Source organism: Phaeodactylum tricornutum, chromosome 18 (assembly GCF_000150955.2).
Source record: "Phaeodactylum tricornutum CCAP 1055/1 chromosome 18, whole genome shotgun sequence".
NCBI lineage: Eukaryota > Bacillariophyta > Bacillariophyceae > Surirellales > Neidiaceae > Phaeodactylum > Phaeodactylum tricornutum.
Genome location: NC_011686.1, coordinates 190,257 through 209,128, shown reverse-complemented (window position 1 = coordinate 209,128; position 18,872 = coordinate 190,257). Strand labels below are relative to the sequence as shown.

The following is an 18,872-nucleotide window of genomic DNA, read 5'->3' as shown; positions in this document are numbered from 1 at the left end:
TGAGAAAAGATAGAAATGGGATTATAGACCGAGTTAGGGTAGGGTGCAAAATGCATTCCCAAATTTTAACCGAACAGCTCGATAAGCTTTGCTTGGGAGCTCATTCGCTATTCTTTATGTCTTATCCATCCGCTAATGCATATGCGGACAATTAAACCTTTACAATGCGTAAAAGGCGATTGGCAAAATTCAGAAGCTACAATCTCTCTGCCCTTCATTTACCGTTACATTAGTGTGATTCGTTGGTATCAAGACTTGATTCACTTACAAATGGGAATAGCTGACCGTCAATAAAAATTATAATTGCGAAACAGCTGCTTCGCACTCCTGCTAATTCTTCGGATGCTTTGACAGTGAAGTATAGGATTTCGCAAAAAGGGGAATTGTCGTCGGCGCATCCGTGTAAGGTTGCGGTAAACATTACAGATTACCGATTAGTGATAGGGATGATATTGGATAGGACGCGTGAATGACGATATAGTCATAAGTTTCTGAGAAATCGGTAAGGCAAGAAGCAAACCCGTAATTAAAGTAGCCCTTCTCTGTTCTGGTGCGTACCGTCGTTGTGCGAAAACGCCAAATTTCACGGAGACGAGATTTGTGTGACTAACAGCAAATGTAAATCGGCATTTACCGTATGGTATTCGAAAAGCGCAAGATCGTGCGTAAACAAACACTTCGGAGTTCAATGATATATTGGTCCCGTCAGCTTGACATTGCGGCTTGTACAGTCAATTCGTCGAACAGTTCAGCGACAAATTTTACGTCATCGACCCCAAAAATGATGCTCTTACATTGAGCAAAAGCGCAAAACCTAAATAAACTGTTTCTGTTTTTATCTCAATGTGAGAAAATATCAAATAGCGAGTAAGTCCGTCAATCAGTCCGTTTCTCGGCGTGAGGTCGTCGCGTGTCATAACCCCAGTGCTGGTCTCCTTCCATTACAAGCAAAATGTTTTTCCTGACGGTGCTGCCGGTGACGACGGGAATCAGCCGCTTTCCAGCTTTTGATGTTTGCCCATGTCACTAGAGTATGATCTACCAAGTTTGACTGAAGTCTCACTCCAATGTTCGGTATAGTACCATGGATCACTGTTTGTCTTTGGATTATGATCCTTCCAGCAAAGAGCATATCATCTAAATCTTCGTCTCTTCGACACACATGTGCTGTCATCGGTGGTGGAATAGCCGGCCTGAGCTGTGCCCATCATCTATCCGATTCCTTTGCTGTTACCTTATTTGATACAGGGCGTCTACGTCCAGGAGGACGGGCTTCGTCAAGGCTTCCGGGAGACCCAGCTAAGAAAGATGACCTTGGTGAGCATCATCACATTTCGAAGTGCGTCGTCGACCATGCGGCGCAGGTGCTATTTGTTCCCGACCATGAGGCCCGCTTCGCCGAGTTTTCGAGGCAAGTCAAAGACTGGGAGAGAATTGGTGTTGTTACCCGGTTTCCGGAGGGAAGTCTATACAATATTTACAGTCGATCGTCCACAAAGAAGTGCATTGAGTTGGAACCGTTCGTCGGTCAGCCAGCTTACTTTGGGTCATCTACGATGGGAATCGCATCGATTTCCAATGCCCTGGCTGAGACATCTAACTTTGAGATTCAGCAAAATGTTTGGGTGTCTCCTTCAAATGGTGCGCGATACATGCCTAAAACAAGACAGTGGAAAGTGACAGCTTCTGGAAAGGTGCTGGGCTACTTTGATAGACTCATCGTGGCTCACAACGGAAAATGTGCCGATCGCCTCATGTCCAAGACGCCAGCAAAAGCCATTCATGATCTATTACGCGTGAACTTTGCTCCATCGGTCCCACAGCATGGGGGCAAGCGAATGACGCTCAACTCGATTTACAGTTTAACAATTGCCCTACCGAAAAACTCTGCCATCGCGGCTTGTCTCCCGGCGAATTTCTTGGGAGGCTTCATTCAAAATGACAAAGCTCTTCGGTTTCTATCATGCCAAAGTCGCAAGTACGAATCAATGGAAAAAGACGTCGAGATTTGGACGATATTATCCTCTTCCAATTTTGCAAAATCGCACAAAGCACCTCAAGAGTTTCTTCCGAATGAAGTTGTCGAAGAAGTCACGTTGCTGCTTATAGAAGCATTAGAGAGTTTATTTGGGGTAACAGTTGGGAGCATTAAGCCAATAGAGAGGCGACTGCAATTATGGGGAGCTGGCGTCCCGCTGAATACTTGGGAAAATGGCAAAGGATTTCTTTATGATGCGGAATCTGCCGTTGGCGTCTGCGGTGATTGGCTACTCGATTCGTCAATTGCTGGGGCTTGGACGAGCGGCCGTTTGCTTGCGGATCATTTGAAAACGAAGGAAGCGGTGAGTGCCGGGTTTGACGGTACGTTCGTCGCTTCTCAAGGCGCAAGTAACACCGGAATTGCGGCAATCAACGAAAAGTTCCGTTAATTTGATGCTGAAGTAAGGTTCCGTTTGGCCTCAGAGTACTGCTCAGCCAGATTTGAAGAGAAACAAAAGGGAGATGACGAAATAGATCCCAACATCGTATTTTAGTTCAAATATTAGCGGCTTAAATAAAAATCTCAACTGTAAGAGGACGATTAGAATGCAGAAAGTCATTGAATTTGCAGCAAGTGTTCCGAAAACTTGTCTACATGTTACTCACTGTCAATTTCGTTTGCCTTTTACTGTTTCATAGAAAATAGGAAACAGTCCCGCAAAAAGTTCAAAATCGACAGTGACGACCGTATATTTTGTTGGTCGTTCGAAAAGTCATCGTTTTACATTGTTATGAAGCTTTTGCACATTTACCGTTTGTCAAATCTTGAGTTCTTCGAAAGACTCCGTGGTGTTTTTTGGTCGTATTGGTGGGCCTTTCTATCTTTGCCGGTCGTGGCAATACACTTCCAATCAGTAATTATTGTGTTTTGAAAGACGTGGAATATTCACTGGTTGGCAAAGTTGATCGTCCTAATAAGCGAGCTCATCGCAATATAAAGTTCCGGAAGTATGGATTGAGATTTCGTCGAGCAAACCTAGGTTTCGTAACTCGACGTCACAAGCTAAATTTGCTTGTTAAACAAAGTTCCGCCGAATGTTGAAATTGTCTTTGCTGATTAGTCGTACGCAAGATCAGAAAATTCTGAAATATCGGAAACGTCGAACCAGTGAAAGATTTTCTTTATTGCTTTATTTTTTTGCGGTACCTAAATTTTGATGGAAGCAGAGTTCTCGGAATTCCAATACCGATACTTTCTCATGTAAAGATATTGATTCCGTTTTCAAGTATATTTTACAAATCCAGGAACTAGCCATGTCGTACAGAATAGTCCTTGCATGACCAGATCCCGAGTGCGAAGGCTTCCCATCTGTACGCTTCTCGGGTTCAACGCGTGACTGTCATTCTAAAAACAGTTGACTAGATCTCTCTACTAGCTAGCTCAAGTGAGCTATACAGACTGCTTGCAGCATCAAATCAGCCTCAGAATAGGCTGCGCTCACAAAATCTTCCCTTGAAGGACGACGAGAAACCGTTTGAACCTCAAGATGGTAAAGCCTCTCACCGATCAACCCGGAATCGACTCGGACGACGCCAAAATCATTTGCAATGAATTTCACAAGCATCTCGACGTTGACGAGATGATGGAGACTGCACGGGACAGCCCATGGTGGGTTTCTCTTTCCGAATCATCCGATGTGAATGTTATCGCGACTCCTTCATCCGATCCAAGTGATGGCATCGGACTTATTCTGTCTAATTCCTTCACAACCAAAAATTTCTCCTACATAAAAGAGGGAGCTCTCCAGCATCCACAAGTTAAAGCTAGTTCGGACAAGGTTGCTGCAGACTGGACGAATCCGACATCTTCGCGAAAGATAAGTTCTGCTGTTTCGTCTCTGCAGCTATCTGACGACATATCAGCTTGCGTGAAACCTCATAACTCGCAAAAAAATGAAGTCGTGAAAAACCCGAATAACAGTAAGCAGATTCAGTCTCCGTATTTGCTTTGTCCTGTCAAATCTCATGGCGATGGCCAAGGTGTTTTGCGATTCTCGGGCTTTGATCTTCCACAAATCAAAGCATCAACACTCTCCCCTTCCACTTTTCCGCCGACCATAGCTAGCGTCTTGCAGGCATTGGAACCAACTCCGTTCGCTCCGGGCCAGAAAAGTCTTCGCCGCGTCGTTTCCAAAAGCGAATCGACGACATCTTCATGCAAGGACTTAAGGCCGACCTACACTACAAGCAGGCAAACCAATGCGGTGTTTGCTGATGCTTCTGTGGTCCAAGATCTTCCGAGCGCCGTGTGTACTGTCCCATCAACCGTTTCTCCTTGTGGCAAAAAGCTTTCGCCGTTGCGAGCGCTTTCTGCCTACAACTTCTTTTTCAGAGACGAGCGGGAACGGATTCTCCATGGAGGTGCCGATGACTGGACTGCCGCTCGTCACGCAGCCCTCTTAACCTCACACTGGTTAAAGGATCGCACCAAGAAACGACAGCATCGCAAGAGCCACGGTATGATCGACTTCACGAGTCTTTCCAAGCTCATCTCGATGAGATGGAAAAATTTGCACCCGGACGGCAAAGGCTTTTTCCGTCAAGTTGCAGCCGCTGACTGGAGACGCTATCAGGACGAACTTGCCAAGGAATAAACGGGACTTGTAAATGACAGATCAAAGAGAGACTTTCTGCGCATCTAAATTCGGTACTTTCTTACTCAAGAAGCTCTGGTTGCGTCTTTCTTGACTGTGAAGCAACATTTTTGTCCTTCTCGTTTTATTGACTCTATCCATATTTTCTGATTTCCAACCAAACATCGTCTACGGTACACTTTTGCCATGTCGTTTCGTAGAAGTCGGGACGAGACTGGGTCAGGAACTGCTTGCGATTCGTACGTGATTGTGTTACAGGCCGAGTTAACAGTACGGTATGGTAGGATTTAAAAAATAAACTTTAAGATAATATTCAAAAACCTTTTTTATGTGAGCCTGGCCAATGCAGAAATCACCAGCTTCCGAAAGTCATCTCTTACTTCGGACCCATTATGACCAACACCCAACGACACTGCGTGCCATGCCTGCAATACCCTTCTTCCCCCGCTGCGCCGCTGCACCTTCGCATGCAAAGCGTGGACGATTAGAACGCTGCCCAAGGAAATGTTGGATTTGAGGATAAAGGTAGGAGGGTGACGGCTTGACTCACCGACTTGTAGTAATGAAACGGACCTGCCGAGTATTCTCGTGTTCGCCGTTCGTACCAGTCGGAATCGTCTGTAGTATATGGTTTCTGGTGCTCTTGCAACAGCACTCCGCGCTTCAAAAGAGCAATAAGACGGCAAACTACGCAAGCGGCACCATGGCTCTACCATCGCTACGGAAGACTTCCCCAAGCGCGCATGACAATGACACACACCCGTTTCCGAATATGTACAATGCCCCCCAGACCAACCTGGACGTTGTGCAGACGAAAGCTGCACGAACCTTTCCTGTCGATGCCGTCTTCAACGGGATACCCCTTCGCTTTAAACCCGAGGCACCGCAGTCGTCGGTACACTGCGTCAAGAGCAATGCGAACGACAAGCCCGCATGGATGTTTCGGAGTTGTCAATTCCTGAATTTATGTTACGATCTATCGGAAAAGGACTACGTTGTCTTTCGTGATGATGCGCATCCTAGTCAGCCACTTCTAGACAATCGGACGCAATATATGTCTCTCGGTGGTATCAACCCCCGATGGGATAGTCAGAAAGGCTTCGACAAAGGTAGTTGGAAGATGGAATGGTTCCCTCGCATTAAACAGCCGATCGATATGGAAGGATACTACGAGCTGCCAACGAACCTTGTTTTGATACCGTTTCATTCTCTGGCGGCGCACAACGTGGGGCATTTATTGTGGGACGACTTTTACCCGATTTACACGCTTCTTCGGATGTTCAATCTGGAGCGTCAGCCTTTACTCCCAATACGCCATCGCGTGGCCCACGTATTGTACGCCAACTGTGATATCCGTTACAAGAACCGTAAACGCTGCAAGTCCAATTTTCTCAGATTCTTGCCACTCTTAGGAGTCGACCCTGCCACCTTTACGACTTCAAAAGAGACAGTCTTTAACTCTACAGACGGTACGCCGCCGAAATCACGATACGTGTGTGCTGCTAGGGCAGTTGCAGGATTGGGCACGCTGACTGATCACGGCTTTCGGGATCACGGTTGGAACGATCGTACAGAAGATGGTCCACCGCACAACTTGGGGCGGGGCGCTTTATTTCGCGATTTTCGGGATTTCATGGTGCAACATATGTTGGGTACGTCGGGCACTACGGACCAACCAATGCACCCGTATAGGATTCGCTTCTCCCGCGAATCGTCTCGGGATTGGTCACGTCGTTTGAACTTTACCCAACAGATTACTCATCTCGAAGGCTGGTTGGACGATCCCGATGTCTCTGTAGAAGTAGTAACTTTGTGGAACATGTCGCTGCGAGAACAAGTCGAGCTAGCCGCCTCGACCAGTATTTTTGTAACTGCTTGTGGAGGTGGCTCCATGACCGCAACGTTTTTGCCCGTTGGGGCTACACTAATTGTTTTCTATGATCCTGTGGGTGGTTTTGACTTCCAAAGCTACGAGCTGACGCACAAGCCAGCCAGGTTGGACTGGGATCTATTGAACAATGCCGCACACATCCGGGTGCATTGGCTGCCGGTTTCGACCATGGACGAGGAGGATGATCTGGTGTTGTTGCTTCAGTTAATACAGCATGAGTTGTTTGTGATGCGAAACTTTGAATCCTAAAGGTTTTTCGCTCGACCACAAGTTTTCTTCTTTCTACATGAAGCCCCCGGTTGAGGCCATGGTGACGAAACTAAAGTAGAGACTCTTCTTTTTGTTGTCGGCCAGGAGCGTAGGATCTCTCTTATAGACCGACTTCATATCGGCCGGTATCAATCCCTCTTTTTCCATTTCCTCATAGGCCCTGCGAGGGTCTCGAAACAAAATCTCCGCAGCCTTCATCTCCTCCAAGCTTCTGGCCAATAATCGTACGATTTGTTGCTTGGGTAAGTCGTTCTTCAGAGATTGTAAGGAATCTTTTCCGCCTCCATTGTTCAGTCGTCGGACCAGCACAACCGTTTCGGGATCTTGTTTGGCCGCCTCGATGACCGCTACAATTTCCACGGCGGTGGCTTGGTCGAGCTCGTGCCAGCCCTTAATAAGTTTTTCTACAAGATTTGCGGACGTCGATTCATCTTCTAGGTTGTCTGGTCCTTCGGCTTCGATGGATGCCTGGCGCGCAACACCAAACTCACCGCGCGACTGGCGGAAGAGGAACGCGTAAATGATAAAGAGGACAAAGCTTGCAAGATTCATGTGCGGAATACTAAGACCGAATGTGAGACCGACGGGGATCCCTTGCAGCTACCGACAGATGTTGCGCTGGTCGGAGATTGGCACACACCATCGATTGTTCGACAAGACAACCATGCGTGTGACAATATTCACCGTCAACACTATTCAACCGGGTGACTTCTGACTGCGAGTAATCTAAACGCTCATTTTCGCGTAAGGTACTGTATCCGTTTTCAGAAACTGGGACCTGTTTTTCTCCGTGGGAACGTAAACAAAAAGTTTTCACACTCAAGTCTATAGGGTATTGACATTGCATTCGTACTAACATTTACATTTACATTTAATACACTTGTAAACCAAAATTTTAATACAATGATATCATTGGATTCATGCTTTCTTCAAAAAAGGCGTTCCTTTTATTTCCTTCCGAGATCCCGGAGAAAATCAAAATGCTTGCCATTGTATTTCCTGCCGAAAGAACAGAAAGAACAAGCCTCTTTAACCACTGAAAACTAGTTAGCAGTGCATGAACCAAAGCGGTACTCATCAAACATTAGTATGTTCTGAAGAATAAACCTACTTGAATTTGAAGTGTTCTTTGTCGTTTCGCTCTCTCCAATGAGTTGAGACGAGTATGTGATACTGGAGTTCCACCGTTTGATCATTTTTGACATCGCTGTTTTCGTAAAACGAAGTGCCTCCATGTCCTCATCCCACAAAAGTGTTTTGCGGTTCGCGTCGGGTTTCATAAAAGGTTGATCGCAAGGTTTCTTGTCGCCAATTGTAGCTCCATAAAGAAATCGCCGACCAGAAGGAACCAGTCTCAAGACGTTGCCTCACGATCGACCATGATCAGCAACAGCAACAGCAACGGTACAAAATCACACTCTATTCTATCGAAACCCCTCAGCACGTTGTTGAAGCAGATGAGCGAAGAGCCAGATTTTCTTCGAATATTCGAAGACGAAGATTTCGGGGGAATGTTGCAGCAGTCCATAGAGCACATAGGGACGTTTTCAAGAGATGTCCCATCCGTTCCCAAAGTTACAGGAACGAATATGGAGAGATCAATCAAGACTGTCACTTCTGGCCGATCTTGCTCTGCTTCCACTTGCTGTGAATTTGTGAACGTCGTTTTGATAGTCAATCCAATCACACGCCAAGTATGTTGTCCACAACAAACACTAATCCACAATTCACAAAAGGCTGTGATAGGGCCAGCTGTCTTGGACGGCTTTCCGATCGACACAATCGATGGGCTATCACAGGAGTTCCAACGAATTGGACCGGACGGACAAGATAGAGCCCCTGGTTGTGCAACGTCAGAAACGGGTGGTTCTCAAGAAATCCCTTTGCAAACGCCTTCGCCCGTTACGCAGTCGCAATACCATGTAAAGCATCCTTCGCCTTGCATATTGCACTCGAAGAAATCGAGAGTCTCTCAAACGCTTTCCCTGGCAAAATTCGACGAATGCGTTTCAAGTGGTACCCGATCGCTTTCTCCGTTGCATATCGATCACATAACTATACAGAGTGCTTCCTCCGTCAACGCTGCACCACTACGAGCCTTGTCCGCCTACAATTTTTTCTTTCGTGACGAGCGCCACCGACTTTTACATGGCGGCGACCATGATTGGAGCAACCAGAAACGTCAAGCTCTACTCAATTTGCACTGGCATCGAGATCGGGCGAAAAAACGAAAGCATCGTAGAACGCACGGCAAAATCGATTTTACAACTCTCTCTAAGTGTATCTCGCAACGATGGAGGGATCTTTCGGAAGAAAGTAAGGACTTTTACCGAGACATAGCGACAGCCGACTGGCAACGCTACCAACAACAAGTCAACCACATCGCGAGCTTTCGCATGCAAAACGATGACTCTTTTCTGCCTGCTGATTTTTCGAGTGTAGTGGGATGAGGAATTCAAGAAACTGTACGCGAAGCAGAAGCCCCTGTACCAGAAAGCCGAGAGCCCAAGAGTTTTCGCTTATGTTTATGTTTCAATTTTTAAGAACATCACAACGATCAATGTCTTGCCTCCGCATTAGAATAACCTACCTTGCTCCGGAAAGAAAAGCAAATCGAAAGGTTTGTACGACCGGTACAACGGTTGTCGCTGGGTCGCTATGAGGAATAAACAACCCCAAACCAGGGAAAGGTAGAACTACCACCTGTAAGATTGGCTTACTGTTCGTTTCTACATTACAGCCTCGCAAGTTACGAGAATACTTAGTGGCACAAATGTTTTTATTTACTTGAATTGTTTGAACGAGGCGAAAGTCTTTCTATATGTTAGGCATCGTTCATTTGGTTGCCTGGATTCAACTACTCGTTTCTTTGAGGCAGTTAGGTGTTGGGTGAAGTAACAATACGGTCGAAGCTTACCCTACCGTTGCATTCTTAAGCTCAACGATGCCGTCATCAAAGGATGGCACGCCGAGTTTTTTAGCTGCAGGAACTGACGACATAGAGCCGCAGGAACTGACGATATAGACTGACAACCCTTAAACTATGGCGTCGTAAAGTCTTTTGACACCAGAAGATTTGCCTCGACAATGCAATCGTTTGAATGGCGCAAGGCCTTCCTGTCAAGGTACGTCGAAGTTTCTGTAAAGATTTCTGGAACACGGAGAGAGCCTTTTCTGTTGATGCAAGGACGACGTTAGTTGGAAATCGAAATGGGTCTGAAGAACAAGAACATTTCTTTTGACTCCGTCCTACTGAGGCTAGTAGATACCCTTGAGCTCTTTGATTATGTGTTTTACAAATGACCTTTAAACGAATTTTGGCTTTCCATCATACTTTGGGGTTACTCGGAGTGGGTGAAGGGAAACGTGGATAGGTGAATTCTAAATCATCGTGGAATTTACATCGCTGAAACCTGCGTATTTATCCTTCCAGTGGGCATTTTAAATTACTCATTTGTGTGATACACGCCACACATACAATGTTGTCACTTAGATGGGAGTTGAAATCCCTCAAGCTGTACGAATTGGTCTTGCGAGATTTGAAAGGAATGAAAAAGCGCTTATTCGACTCCTATCAGTGTTTTCCCCGCAATCGACAAATGCGCCTTCGTTTATGATCACAATTTACAACATTTTTTGTTTTAAGCTGTGTTCCGTAAACCATGCTTGCATCACCCCACTTCCAGGCCTCATTTGCCCTTTGCTACTTCCTTCTTGGTCGATTTAGTTTGGGCGCCACATTGGAGTTTGACAAGTTTCGTGTCCTCCCAAGCAAGTATGGAGATCAGAACCTCGTCTTCCTAAGAAAAGCAACATCGAATGCTCCAGATGTAAATCATGATTTCATAAGTGGCCTGAAGTAAGTAGGATTCTACGTTCTTGGGTCGGAAACAACAATCTTGATTCTAAACGTGCATCCCTTGCGAACCATTAGCTTGGAACAAAACCCAGCCTGGCTGCTTGCCGAGTTGTCCAGGTCAATGTCCATGGAGATATCTTCAAATCCTACCGACGTCAACGAGGGAGGTGTAAATACTTCCCCAACAAATTTACCAGACTCAGGCCAATCACAGTCAACTGTATCAACCTCACCAACGTCCGCACCGTCCATATCTATCTTTCCGTCCGTTTCGGCTGAACCGTCGTCTACTCCTTCTATCTCTCAAGCGCCATCGCTCTCAGTAGGTCCATCAGTCGCGCCGTCCATGACTATCTTACCATCCGTTTCGAGGGAACCGAGTTCTTCCTCATCGAACTCTCTAGCACCATTACTCTCAGCAGGTCCATCCGTCGCGCCGTCCATGTCTATCATGCCGTCCGATTCGATGGAACCGAGTTCTTCTCCTTCGATCTCTCAACTGCCATCGCTCTCAGCAGGTCCATCGGCCGCGCCTTCCATGTCTATGTCACCATCCGTTTCGATGGAACCGAGTTTTACTCCTTCCACATCTAAAGCGCCATCGCTCTCAGCTATTCCATCGGATACTCCGTCTCTATCCTCGCTACCATCCGATACCCCGTCCAATATTCCATCCAGAGAGCCCTCTGGGCAGCCGTCGCCGTCTCTCTTTCAAAACGATGCAATATTTACATGCACTGACGCTGGTGTGAACATTGCCCAGCTTCCAGTTGCCGAACTTACCGGAATCGATATTCGAGTTGGATATGTCGTGGAATCCTTGTCGGATTTTGTGGATTTTGAAGTTGCCTTAGAACGCAATATCCTAGCTGCGGCAACTGTGGGGGTATTAGACTGCATTGATGGAGGTCCAGTCTTTGGGGTTGGTGGAGAGGTACCTTCAGTGGAGATGAGTACCATTGAGACACCTGGAGTGGCCTGTATTCCAGAATTTTCCAGTTGTACAACTTACCAAACAACATTTCAAATCGTAGTGGACAAGAGTGTAGACCCCGATCTTGCTGCGTTCTTGGCATATGTCCGATTGCAGGTACCTATTTTTGACTAACGTGTTGCATCTTGTCGCAAAGCGAAACAATCCTAAACCGAACTTTTGCTTCACAGGAGAATATGGATGGAGGAAGCTTTACAAGAGATATTCTGATGCTGGATCGTATCGAATATGCAAGTCCACTACCACTGCTCCCCCCAATTACAGCCCCAATTTCCACTCAGCCACCGGCTTCAGGAACACGAGAAGGTTCTCTCACTGTTTCACCGTGGACAATTGGTGCAGTCTTGGCCATGTGTAAGCTTGAAATCGCAACATTGGTCACATTTAGAGCAGGCTCTAATGAACTTCCATTTGGTCAACAGGTATGGGAGGCACTGTGGCCCTCTGGGCTTGGGCTCGCAATCGGCAAACTCGAAATCGTAGGCATATGCAGCTCCTTGAAGACATGTCGGTATCTTCACCTCAGTAATTATATTGTGAGAAATCACCACGGTATGGCAATCAATCGTTTTATTGCTCCTTTCAGTAAAGAGATACAGAACATTCACCTGACTTCATCAGAAAACAAAAGGAAAGTTCGTGTATGTCTATGGAAGAGCCCAAGAGAAATACCTAAGCTTGTGTGTATAAATGATATACCCAGGTGTCACTTGTCCTTGACGTATTTATTGCTATCACTATTGACCTCGGACTGTCGGCACTAGTACAGAGGGAACTTGGAATATATTGGACAATAGAATGAGTGACGTGTGACGGCTAATGTTTCGGATTAGGTAGCAGTTGGTGAATCGCTTGGTTTCAACAACGGCCCGGGAGTGCTGTCAGCTGTAGCCAAGGTAGCGGTTGTAGTGGGCGCTGGGCTTGCGCTTTCCAATGTTTTGGTTACAGTAGGACTGTTGGTGGCTACCGCAGCTATTGGCGAGTCACTTGGCTTCACAGCTGACACTGGCGGTTTGCTTGTCGGTACTAAGGTAGTTGAAACTGTTGGAGACGCCGTCATCGCAAGAGTGGGCGTACGCAAACCAGGTATTCTTATGGTAGGCCTTCTGCCGCGAGGACTACTAGGTATCATGGACGGTAAAGACGTGGGAAGTAAAGTAGGTCTTGAGCTTGGCTGCGAAGACACCGTCGGAGATGCGCTTGGTATCGATGTAGGAAACTCGCTTGGGTGTTCACTGGGAAATTTACTTGGAACAGCGGATGGCACAAGGCTGGGTAAAGAACTCGGAGTTTGGGTTGGTTCTATGCTGGGAACTGGACTTGGGAAATTACTAGGAGAATCGCTCGGAAAGTGGCTTGGCTCCATGGAGACGGAAGGCAAGAACGAAGGAGTACCGGATGGAGCAACACTTGGTTTAGCAGACGGCTCAGAGGATGGATCGGACGAAGGCATCATCGAAATGGAGGGCGACGAGGATGGTTGACTTGATGGTTCAGATGAAGGCATCATCGAAATAGAGGGCGACGCGGATGGTTGACTTGACGGTTCAGATGAAGGCATCATCGACACAGTCGGTTGAAATGAAGGTGAACTACTGGGCTTTGAAGATGGGTTCGTGCTTGGCTCACTTGACGGCTGCATTGAAATACTAGGTTGCGCTGAAGGCTGCACAGAAACAGTCGGATCACTTGATGGCACGGAGGACGGTGTAGAGGATGGCATCGTCGAGACACTCGGACTGCTCGAAGGAACCGACGAAGGAGAAAAGCTAATCGAGGGAACTGAAGAGGGAGTACCAGAAGGATACATAGAGGGACTAGCGGACGGAACACGAGACGGGGACATTGATGAGCTTGGGAAAGCAGACGGCTCCTTGCTTGGAGATGAGGTTGGAACGCTACTCGGAGCACCAGTCGGCAAAAAAGTAGGAGCCGTGCTAGGCTGGCGACTTGGCGAAGAACTCGGGTTTGAACTAACAACCAACGTAGGTGCGGAAGTTGGCTCAAAACTTGGGGTGGCGGATAGATTGGAAGCGACAACACCGGATGGCGACGCAGTCGGCAGTCTAGATGGAGGAATCGAAGGTTTGCCGCTTACAGGCGAGTCGGAAGGCTCAGTGGTGGAAATGTCATCAGGAATCTCTGTTGGACGAAAGGTTGTAGCAGAAGCTAGATTTGAGGTCGAATCATATGCGGTAAATCCAACTGCCGGTGGGTCAGTGGTAGCGCTCGACGTCAAAAGAGTTGTTGGAACACTCGTGTTTGGCATTCTTGTTGGAGTTTCTGTTGGCACCGGCGGTGTTCTTCCCAGAAGCGTCATTCGATCACTTCCTTCGACAAACGCTGTTGCAAGGGCTAGAAGCCCGATAGCGAGTGGATAAACAACCCTCATAAATTGGTGTCTGTAAATCAAGCTCAAAAATTTACACTGTGCTTTTTTATGTCGATGGGATTGATCTTTGACAAAGATAAGTTTGAGAAACTCGATAGGCTTAGCAGTGGAACCACAGCGCATGATACGTGAGAAGACACGTTGAATTTCGAGCTTCGCCAAATCGGATTGACTTCAACGGATCAAAAGAAATTCATATCGAAATGAGTACCGGAAAATAGTTTTTATCGTTTTATAACGTTTGATAAGCAGCGACCTTTTGTCCGTCTTTTTAAATTAATATCCTCATAATTATTGATCATATCACATACATACCCATGTTTAAATACCGTTAAAGATCTGGCTGTAGATATGGACCCAACGAATATCAAAAATAAATAAATGAAAACATGAACCGAAGGGTCACGAAAAAAAGAGATACAATGACTGTAAAATAATTTCGTTGCTCGCGACATTTGAATTTCTGTTTCTCTGCTGTCTGTCACTGGACCGACCATGCACAGCGAGTCATTCTGCTACTTGACGGTGACTCGGTCTATTCCAAGTTAGGGGAGAATGTGCTGTTTTTCGGTTTACATTCATGTGAAATAAGGTCAAAAGTTCAATAGAGAGAAAGATCGGAAAACTTTGCGAGGGTAAAGACCTTGTTTTGGCCGCCGAACTTGTTGCTGATGTAAGATGGAGCATGATACTTGATATCTTTCACCTCCCGTGAGGAGGTGGTCAAATCGGAGCTGCTGACGGTGACTAACACGAGGGGACGAAATTCTGGACTTCCTACGGCTACTTTGTCGTTTGAATCCAAGCGCATCAGACAGAGAGAGGCACCTTTACTACTGAGTGCTGCAAATGTCCCAGTCGACTTCGTCATGCGCGATTTCGTTGTGCACCTGGCTAACAGTAAGCTCGCCGGGTATCTCTCACTCGCCTCCTAACTGTAATGTAAACGTATCGTAACACAACGCCAAATTGCATTTCCTACATGGTATTGGTAATCAAAAGCGATGTTCATACTTCGTCCACCAAACCATATGAATTTGAAGTTTTAAATAACAAAAAATAGGATGTGGCCACACGTCTTGCCGGAATCGACAAACAACATCTCGATGCACTCGTGGCGCAGGCGACCACGGTGATTGAAGCTGGTAAATTTGCTGCTAGTAGAGTCCACCATGGTGTTCCTGCATTCTATTTTTCTTTTCTTGGTGTTCGTTAGCATGCCCAGAGTTGCCCGGTCGTGGTCCTCCACGTCTCCGAACCGCATGGAAAGTCTCGTCCGCCAGTACTTTGAAGGCGTCAACCAACAGGATCCGGAAATGATCCGCAGATGCTTCGGCGAGACCGCCACCATATGGGACGTTTGCGGTATAAACAGCTCAAGGAGAACTGTGAAAGCAAAAGATTTGGTGGATCGGTGTATGGACTTCGTCACGGCGCATCCTGATTGCGTGGTCAAGTTTCATTACGGACCTGAGTGTGGCCGGACGTCTGGTTGGGTGGTAGCGCACTGGTACGAAACTGGAACATGGACAGGCGAAAGCTGCGGTTTGGTCCCAACGAACGAACACATGGCCGTCGAAGGGCAAACCAGGTTTTTGGTAGACGAAACAGAACTTAAAATCAAGGAGTTTGTAGTCACTCGAACGTATACTGATTGGGAAAAGACATTGCTGGAAAAACAACAAAACGATTCTCAAACCTAGGTGGAATTGCGATTCCGTAGTACGAAGAAGTGCGGCCACAGTACAGCCCAATTAATTTCTTCCTTAGAAAAGACACATGTCTTGTCCAGCACCTACCATGCAGAAACATATTGGATGAGTACTGCTTACAACAGGCATCAAACGCGGTGCATTCACCGTCAGTAAAGCACACAAACATGCGGTTGTCATGATTTTTGCCTTAGTCTCCGTGATACTCTTTTCCTGATTGGCACAAAATGTTTCCTGGAGGTATGCTTCGAGCTCTTCGTTAGAGCTTTAGCTAGGGATTAATAGGGTATAGCTTGCTCCTGCTTTTGACGAGAAACGAGCGAGTACATTTGTGGGTCACCATCACATTTGGTCTGTACGCGTGTACGCCTTCATGAGCATCGTCAATTGCATTGGCCTCGCTAGAGTTTCGTGCACGATGCCTAATTATAAGCAGCTTTCTTCTAGCGAGAACATCGACCGCAGTGGGATAGACGGCGAACGATCGATACAGTGTAACTGTATCAGACCGCCGGCGTTGGATCCGTGCCTTTCACGTTGTCATGGAAAAGAACGAAAAGATTGAGCAAATTCGCAACCGCAGGTTGCGAATCTTGGCCAGCCTTGCTTTGGGTTGTTGCCTCGTTGGGGCCGTGTTTGTTTCCTTCCAGGGAAGCGACTTCTTCTCCGACAAGCCACCGTCCTCGTCAAAGCCGTCGCTCGCGAAGGCTTCTGATGTAGCGGGGCCTTCAGAGTCACAGTTGGTGGCACAAGTGAAAGAGCTGGACCAAAAAGTCCGTGACATTAAAAAGACTGGCGTTTTCCTAGAGGTCGACCCGAAAGGTCTCGAAGCGAGTCGTCAACTCCAAGACGCCACTCGACACCTTTTGGCACGCCGATACGGTAGCAAAGAACCCTACCGAGTCCGTGTGGACTTGAAATTCCAAGAATCAAATCCCACGTATGAGGCCAATGGCGAAGATGGGTCATTTACAATCGAACTGGCGCCGTCTCGTTTGGTACCGCACTCCATTTTTAGTTTTCTGGAAATCGCACGACACTGGGATGATCACAAAGGCGCCTTTCACCGCCGCGCCAATCACGTGCTGCAAGTCACCGTAAAAGGTAACCAAGTCCCGCACCTAGCCTTTCAGGAGTATAGCGACCTCTTCCCACACGTCAAGGGAACAGTGGGCTATGCTGGAAGACCAAGTGGACCGGCTTGGTACGTGTCTATTATGAATAATTCCAACAATCACGGGCCCGGGAGTCAGCAGGCCGCGAATCCGCACGAAGCAGATTCCTGCTTTGGAAAAGTCGTGGAAGGCTTTGATGATGTGGTGCTGAAACGAATAACTAAAATGCCTGGAACGGGATTTTTGGATAAGGACAAGCACGTCTTCATTGATAAGATGACCATTCTCGTATTGGACGACACAGGAAAATATGTACCATGGAAACAATCTGGAACTCTGGTTCAGTAGATATAGTGCACAAGGAAACTTTGCTTAAAACAACTTTGTTTCTCACGCTCAGTAGCAGTGACCCACATGCAGTTTACGCTTACATTAAGCCTATATCACTCATTGGAAACGATTCCTTGTGCCACGAGGCGAGTATCGATTCAAATGCTACCATTATTCTTATCATTCGTTATTACAATGTGTTATTCAAAGTCAGAGAAAAAACAGGACACAAAGGTCGGATATTCGAGCGCGCCAAAAAAACTACCAAAAGCACGGGGCGGCGCCGGCGTCCAAAATCGAAACGTGGGCTGAAATTTCAATCGACATGTGTGTTTGACTTGATGACAGTGAAGCGCTGTTTGGCCTTACCGAGAGACGTCTTTTTGGCAGGTGCCTTCATAATGAAGTCGGCTAACATCCTGACACGATTGCTGCTGGTGTGGCTACAATTCACAGCGTCTTCGGGAGCATTTGCTCCGGCCCGTTTGGGCTCAACTCGAACGCATCGTGGTTCCTCATGCAATTCGTCGTCTCCGCCTTTGGTAAAGTCAGGAGGAAATTGGCCAAATTTCCTAGCGTCTTTCCATCAAACGGACAGTAACGCGAAAAACAACGTCGTGAATCAGCTGGTGTACCAACTCGCGCAAGAGTCCCCCAATGCGACCTATATCAATGAATGTATTCCGCAGCTAGAAGAGCTTGGGAAAGCTACTGTTGGTGTGGACGAGAATGACTCCAGTCGCTTTGAACGCGTGATAGGTCTCTACAACGTCAGCTTTGTCCAAACGCGACAAAAGGACGAAAATCCGGTAGGAGGGCGTTGGACACGGTCGTCCGGATTCGCCCAAAAGATCCTCCGTACTCGCCGCACTCTGCAGCATGTACTTCCAGCGAACGACACCGGTTGTGCACGGGCATTGATGTTCCAAAATCGTAAAGTCGTTGCTGAAGCTATCAACGTGATTGTGCTGGAAGCCTTTAATGGTTGGATACGCACGACAATTTTGCTTCGTGGAGATTGCGTTCCGTTGAACACAACGGAGCGGATACAAGGCACGTGCCAGCCGCTCTCTCCGTTGGCGGTTCGAGTTTGGTTCGACGCACCTCGAATCATCATCGGGCGAACAGGACGGTTTTTCAATCTGAATGTTGGACCGCAAAGCAGTGTTGTCTTGGATACTCCCTTCGTAGACGAACGTGTCCGCTTAGGTCTAGGAGGACGGTCGGGTACGCGCTTTGTATTTGCCAGATGCGACACTCAAGATACGGAAGCGACAGCCTTTCGAACGTTACTGCAGAGAAAGCCATGGAGCAAGGTCAAGACATTATCTGTTTTGGTCGGTATATGCGGGGTGGGAATCTACAGTGCGATTGGCCGCGCAGAAAAGCCGATCTTAGGAGGCGCAATATCTGTATTCTCCGCTTTGTTTGCAATGTTGATTGCCTTTTCGAGTGGAGGTATAGAGCAGGAGAATATATCCGCCAAGCAAGCTTTAGAGTAGTACACACAGTCAGCCATGCTACTTAAGTGTAGATACAGCGCATTTACAGTTAGTATATGGAAACTGTTACTTGCCATAGCTTACTGCTGAGTGGATGGTATCGTGCTACACCCGTGAATTGTTTCTTTCGAATGGGACTCGCTTGTCAGCAGCGTCCTTGACCGTTGACTGTG

General features: G+C 47.1%; 8 protein-coding genes across 8 annotated transcripts; 7 read left to right on the top strand and 1 right to left on the bottom strand.

The window, feature by feature from the left end:
- Positions 1-1,109: 1,109 nt before the first annotated feature.
- On the top strand, positions 1,110-2,429 carry PHATRDRAFT_39046 (FAD dependent oxidoreductase precursor; the record flags this gene model as incomplete). The annotated part of the gene is made up of 1 exon (XM_002183142.1): positions 1,110-2,429. The coding sequence occupies one exon, from the start codon at positions 1,110-1,112 to the stop codon at positions 2,427-2,429; it is 1,320 nt and encodes a 439-aa protein (XP_002183178.1).
- A 1,098-nt stretch (positions 2,430-3,527) lies between these two features.
- PHATRDRAFT_39045 (predicted protein) lies at positions 3,528-4,634 on the top strand (the record flags this gene model as incomplete). The annotated part of the gene is made up of 1 exon (XM_002183141.1): positions 3,528-4,634. The coding sequence occupies one exon, from the start codon at positions 3,528-3,530 to the stop codon at positions 4,632-4,634; it is 1,107 nt and encodes a 368-aa protein (XP_002183177.1).
- A 408-nt stretch (positions 4,635-5,042) lies between these two features.
- On the top strand, positions 5,043-6,710 carry PHATRDRAFT_48556 (predicted protein; the record flags this gene model as incomplete). Its single annotated transcript, XM_002183140.1, has 2 exons — positions 5,043-6,579; positions 6,603-6,710. The coding sequence occupies exons 1-2, from the start codon at positions 5,197-5,199 to the stop codon at positions 6,708-6,710; spliced, it is 1,491 nt and encodes a 496-aa protein (XP_002183176.1). The 5' UTR covers positions 5,043-5,196.
- Positions 6,711-6,713: 3 nt separating this feature from the next.
- Positions 6,714-7,413, bottom strand: PHATRDRAFT_48555 (predicted protein). The gene has a single exon (XM_002183011.1). The coding sequence runs from the start codon at positions 7,345-7,347 to the stop codon at positions 6,808-6,810; it is 540 nt and encodes a 179-aa protein (XP_002183047.1). The 5' UTR covers positions 7,348-7,413; the 3' UTR covers positions 6,714-6,807.
- Positions 7,414-8,000: 587 nt separating this feature from the next.
- Positions 8,001-9,670, top strand: PHATRDRAFT_48554 (DNA-binding transcription factor). Its single transcript, XM_002183139.1, has one exon. It carries the CDS (start codon positions 8,175-8,177, stop codon positions 9,243-9,245), a length of 1,071 nt encoding a protein of 356 aa, XP_002183175.1. The 5' UTR covers positions 8,001-8,174; the 3' UTR covers positions 9,246-9,670.
- A 612-nt stretch (positions 9,671-10,282) lies between these two features.
- Positions 10,283-14,118, top strand: PHATRDRAFT_48553 (predicted protein). The gene is made up of 6 exons (XM_002183138.1): positions 10,283-10,654; positions 10,730-11,744; positions 11,819-12,002; positions 12,071-12,159; positions 12,482-13,127; positions 13,302-14,118. Exons 1-6 carry the CDS (start codon positions 10,458-10,460, stop codon positions 14,027-14,029), a joined length of 2,859 nt encoding a protein of 952 aa, XP_002183174.1. The 5' UTR covers positions 10,283-10,457; the 3' UTR covers positions 14,030-14,118.
- Positions 14,119-15,212: 1,094 nt separating this feature from the next.
- On the top strand, positions 15,213-15,743 carry PHATRDRAFT_39040 (predicted protein; the record flags this gene model as incomplete). Its single annotated transcript, XM_002183137.1, has 1 exon — positions 15,213-15,743. One exon carries the CDS (start codon positions 15,213-15,215, stop codon positions 15,741-15,743), a length of 531 nt encoding a protein of 176 aa, XP_002183173.1.
- Positions 15,744-16,294: 551 nt separating this feature from the next.
- On the top strand, positions 16,295-18,699 carry PHATRDRAFT_48552 (predicted protein; the record flags this gene model as incomplete). The annotated part of the gene is made up of 2 exons (XM_002183136.1): positions 16,295-17,211; positions 17,271-18,699. 2 exons carry the CDS (start codon positions 16,295-16,297, stop codon positions 18,697-18,699), a joined length of 2,346 nt encoding a protein of 781 aa, XP_002183172.1.
- Positions 18,700-18,872: the final 173 nt, after the last annotated feature.

Coding starts and splice junctions, on each gene's coding strand:
- PHATRDRAFT_48555 (XM_002183011.1), bottom strand. CDS start 7,347: ATGAATCTTGCAAGCTTTGTCCTCTTTATCATTTACGCGTTCCTCTTC.
- PHATRDRAFT_48554 (XM_002183139.1), top strand. CDS start 8,175: ATGATCAGCAACAGCAACAGCAACGGTACAAAATCACACTCTATTCTA.
- PHATRDRAFT_48553 (XM_002183138.1), top strand. CDS start 10,458: ATGCTTGCATCACCCCACTTCCAGGCCTCATTTGCCCTTTGCTACTTC. Junction 11,745..11,818: donor TGGCATATGTCCGATTGCAG/GTACCTATTTTT, acceptor TTTGCTTCACAG/GAGAATATGGATGGAGGAAG. Junction 13,128..13,301: donor AATGGAGGGCGACGAGGATG/GTTGACTTGATG, acceptor TTGAAATACTAG/GTTGCGCTGAAGGCTGCACA.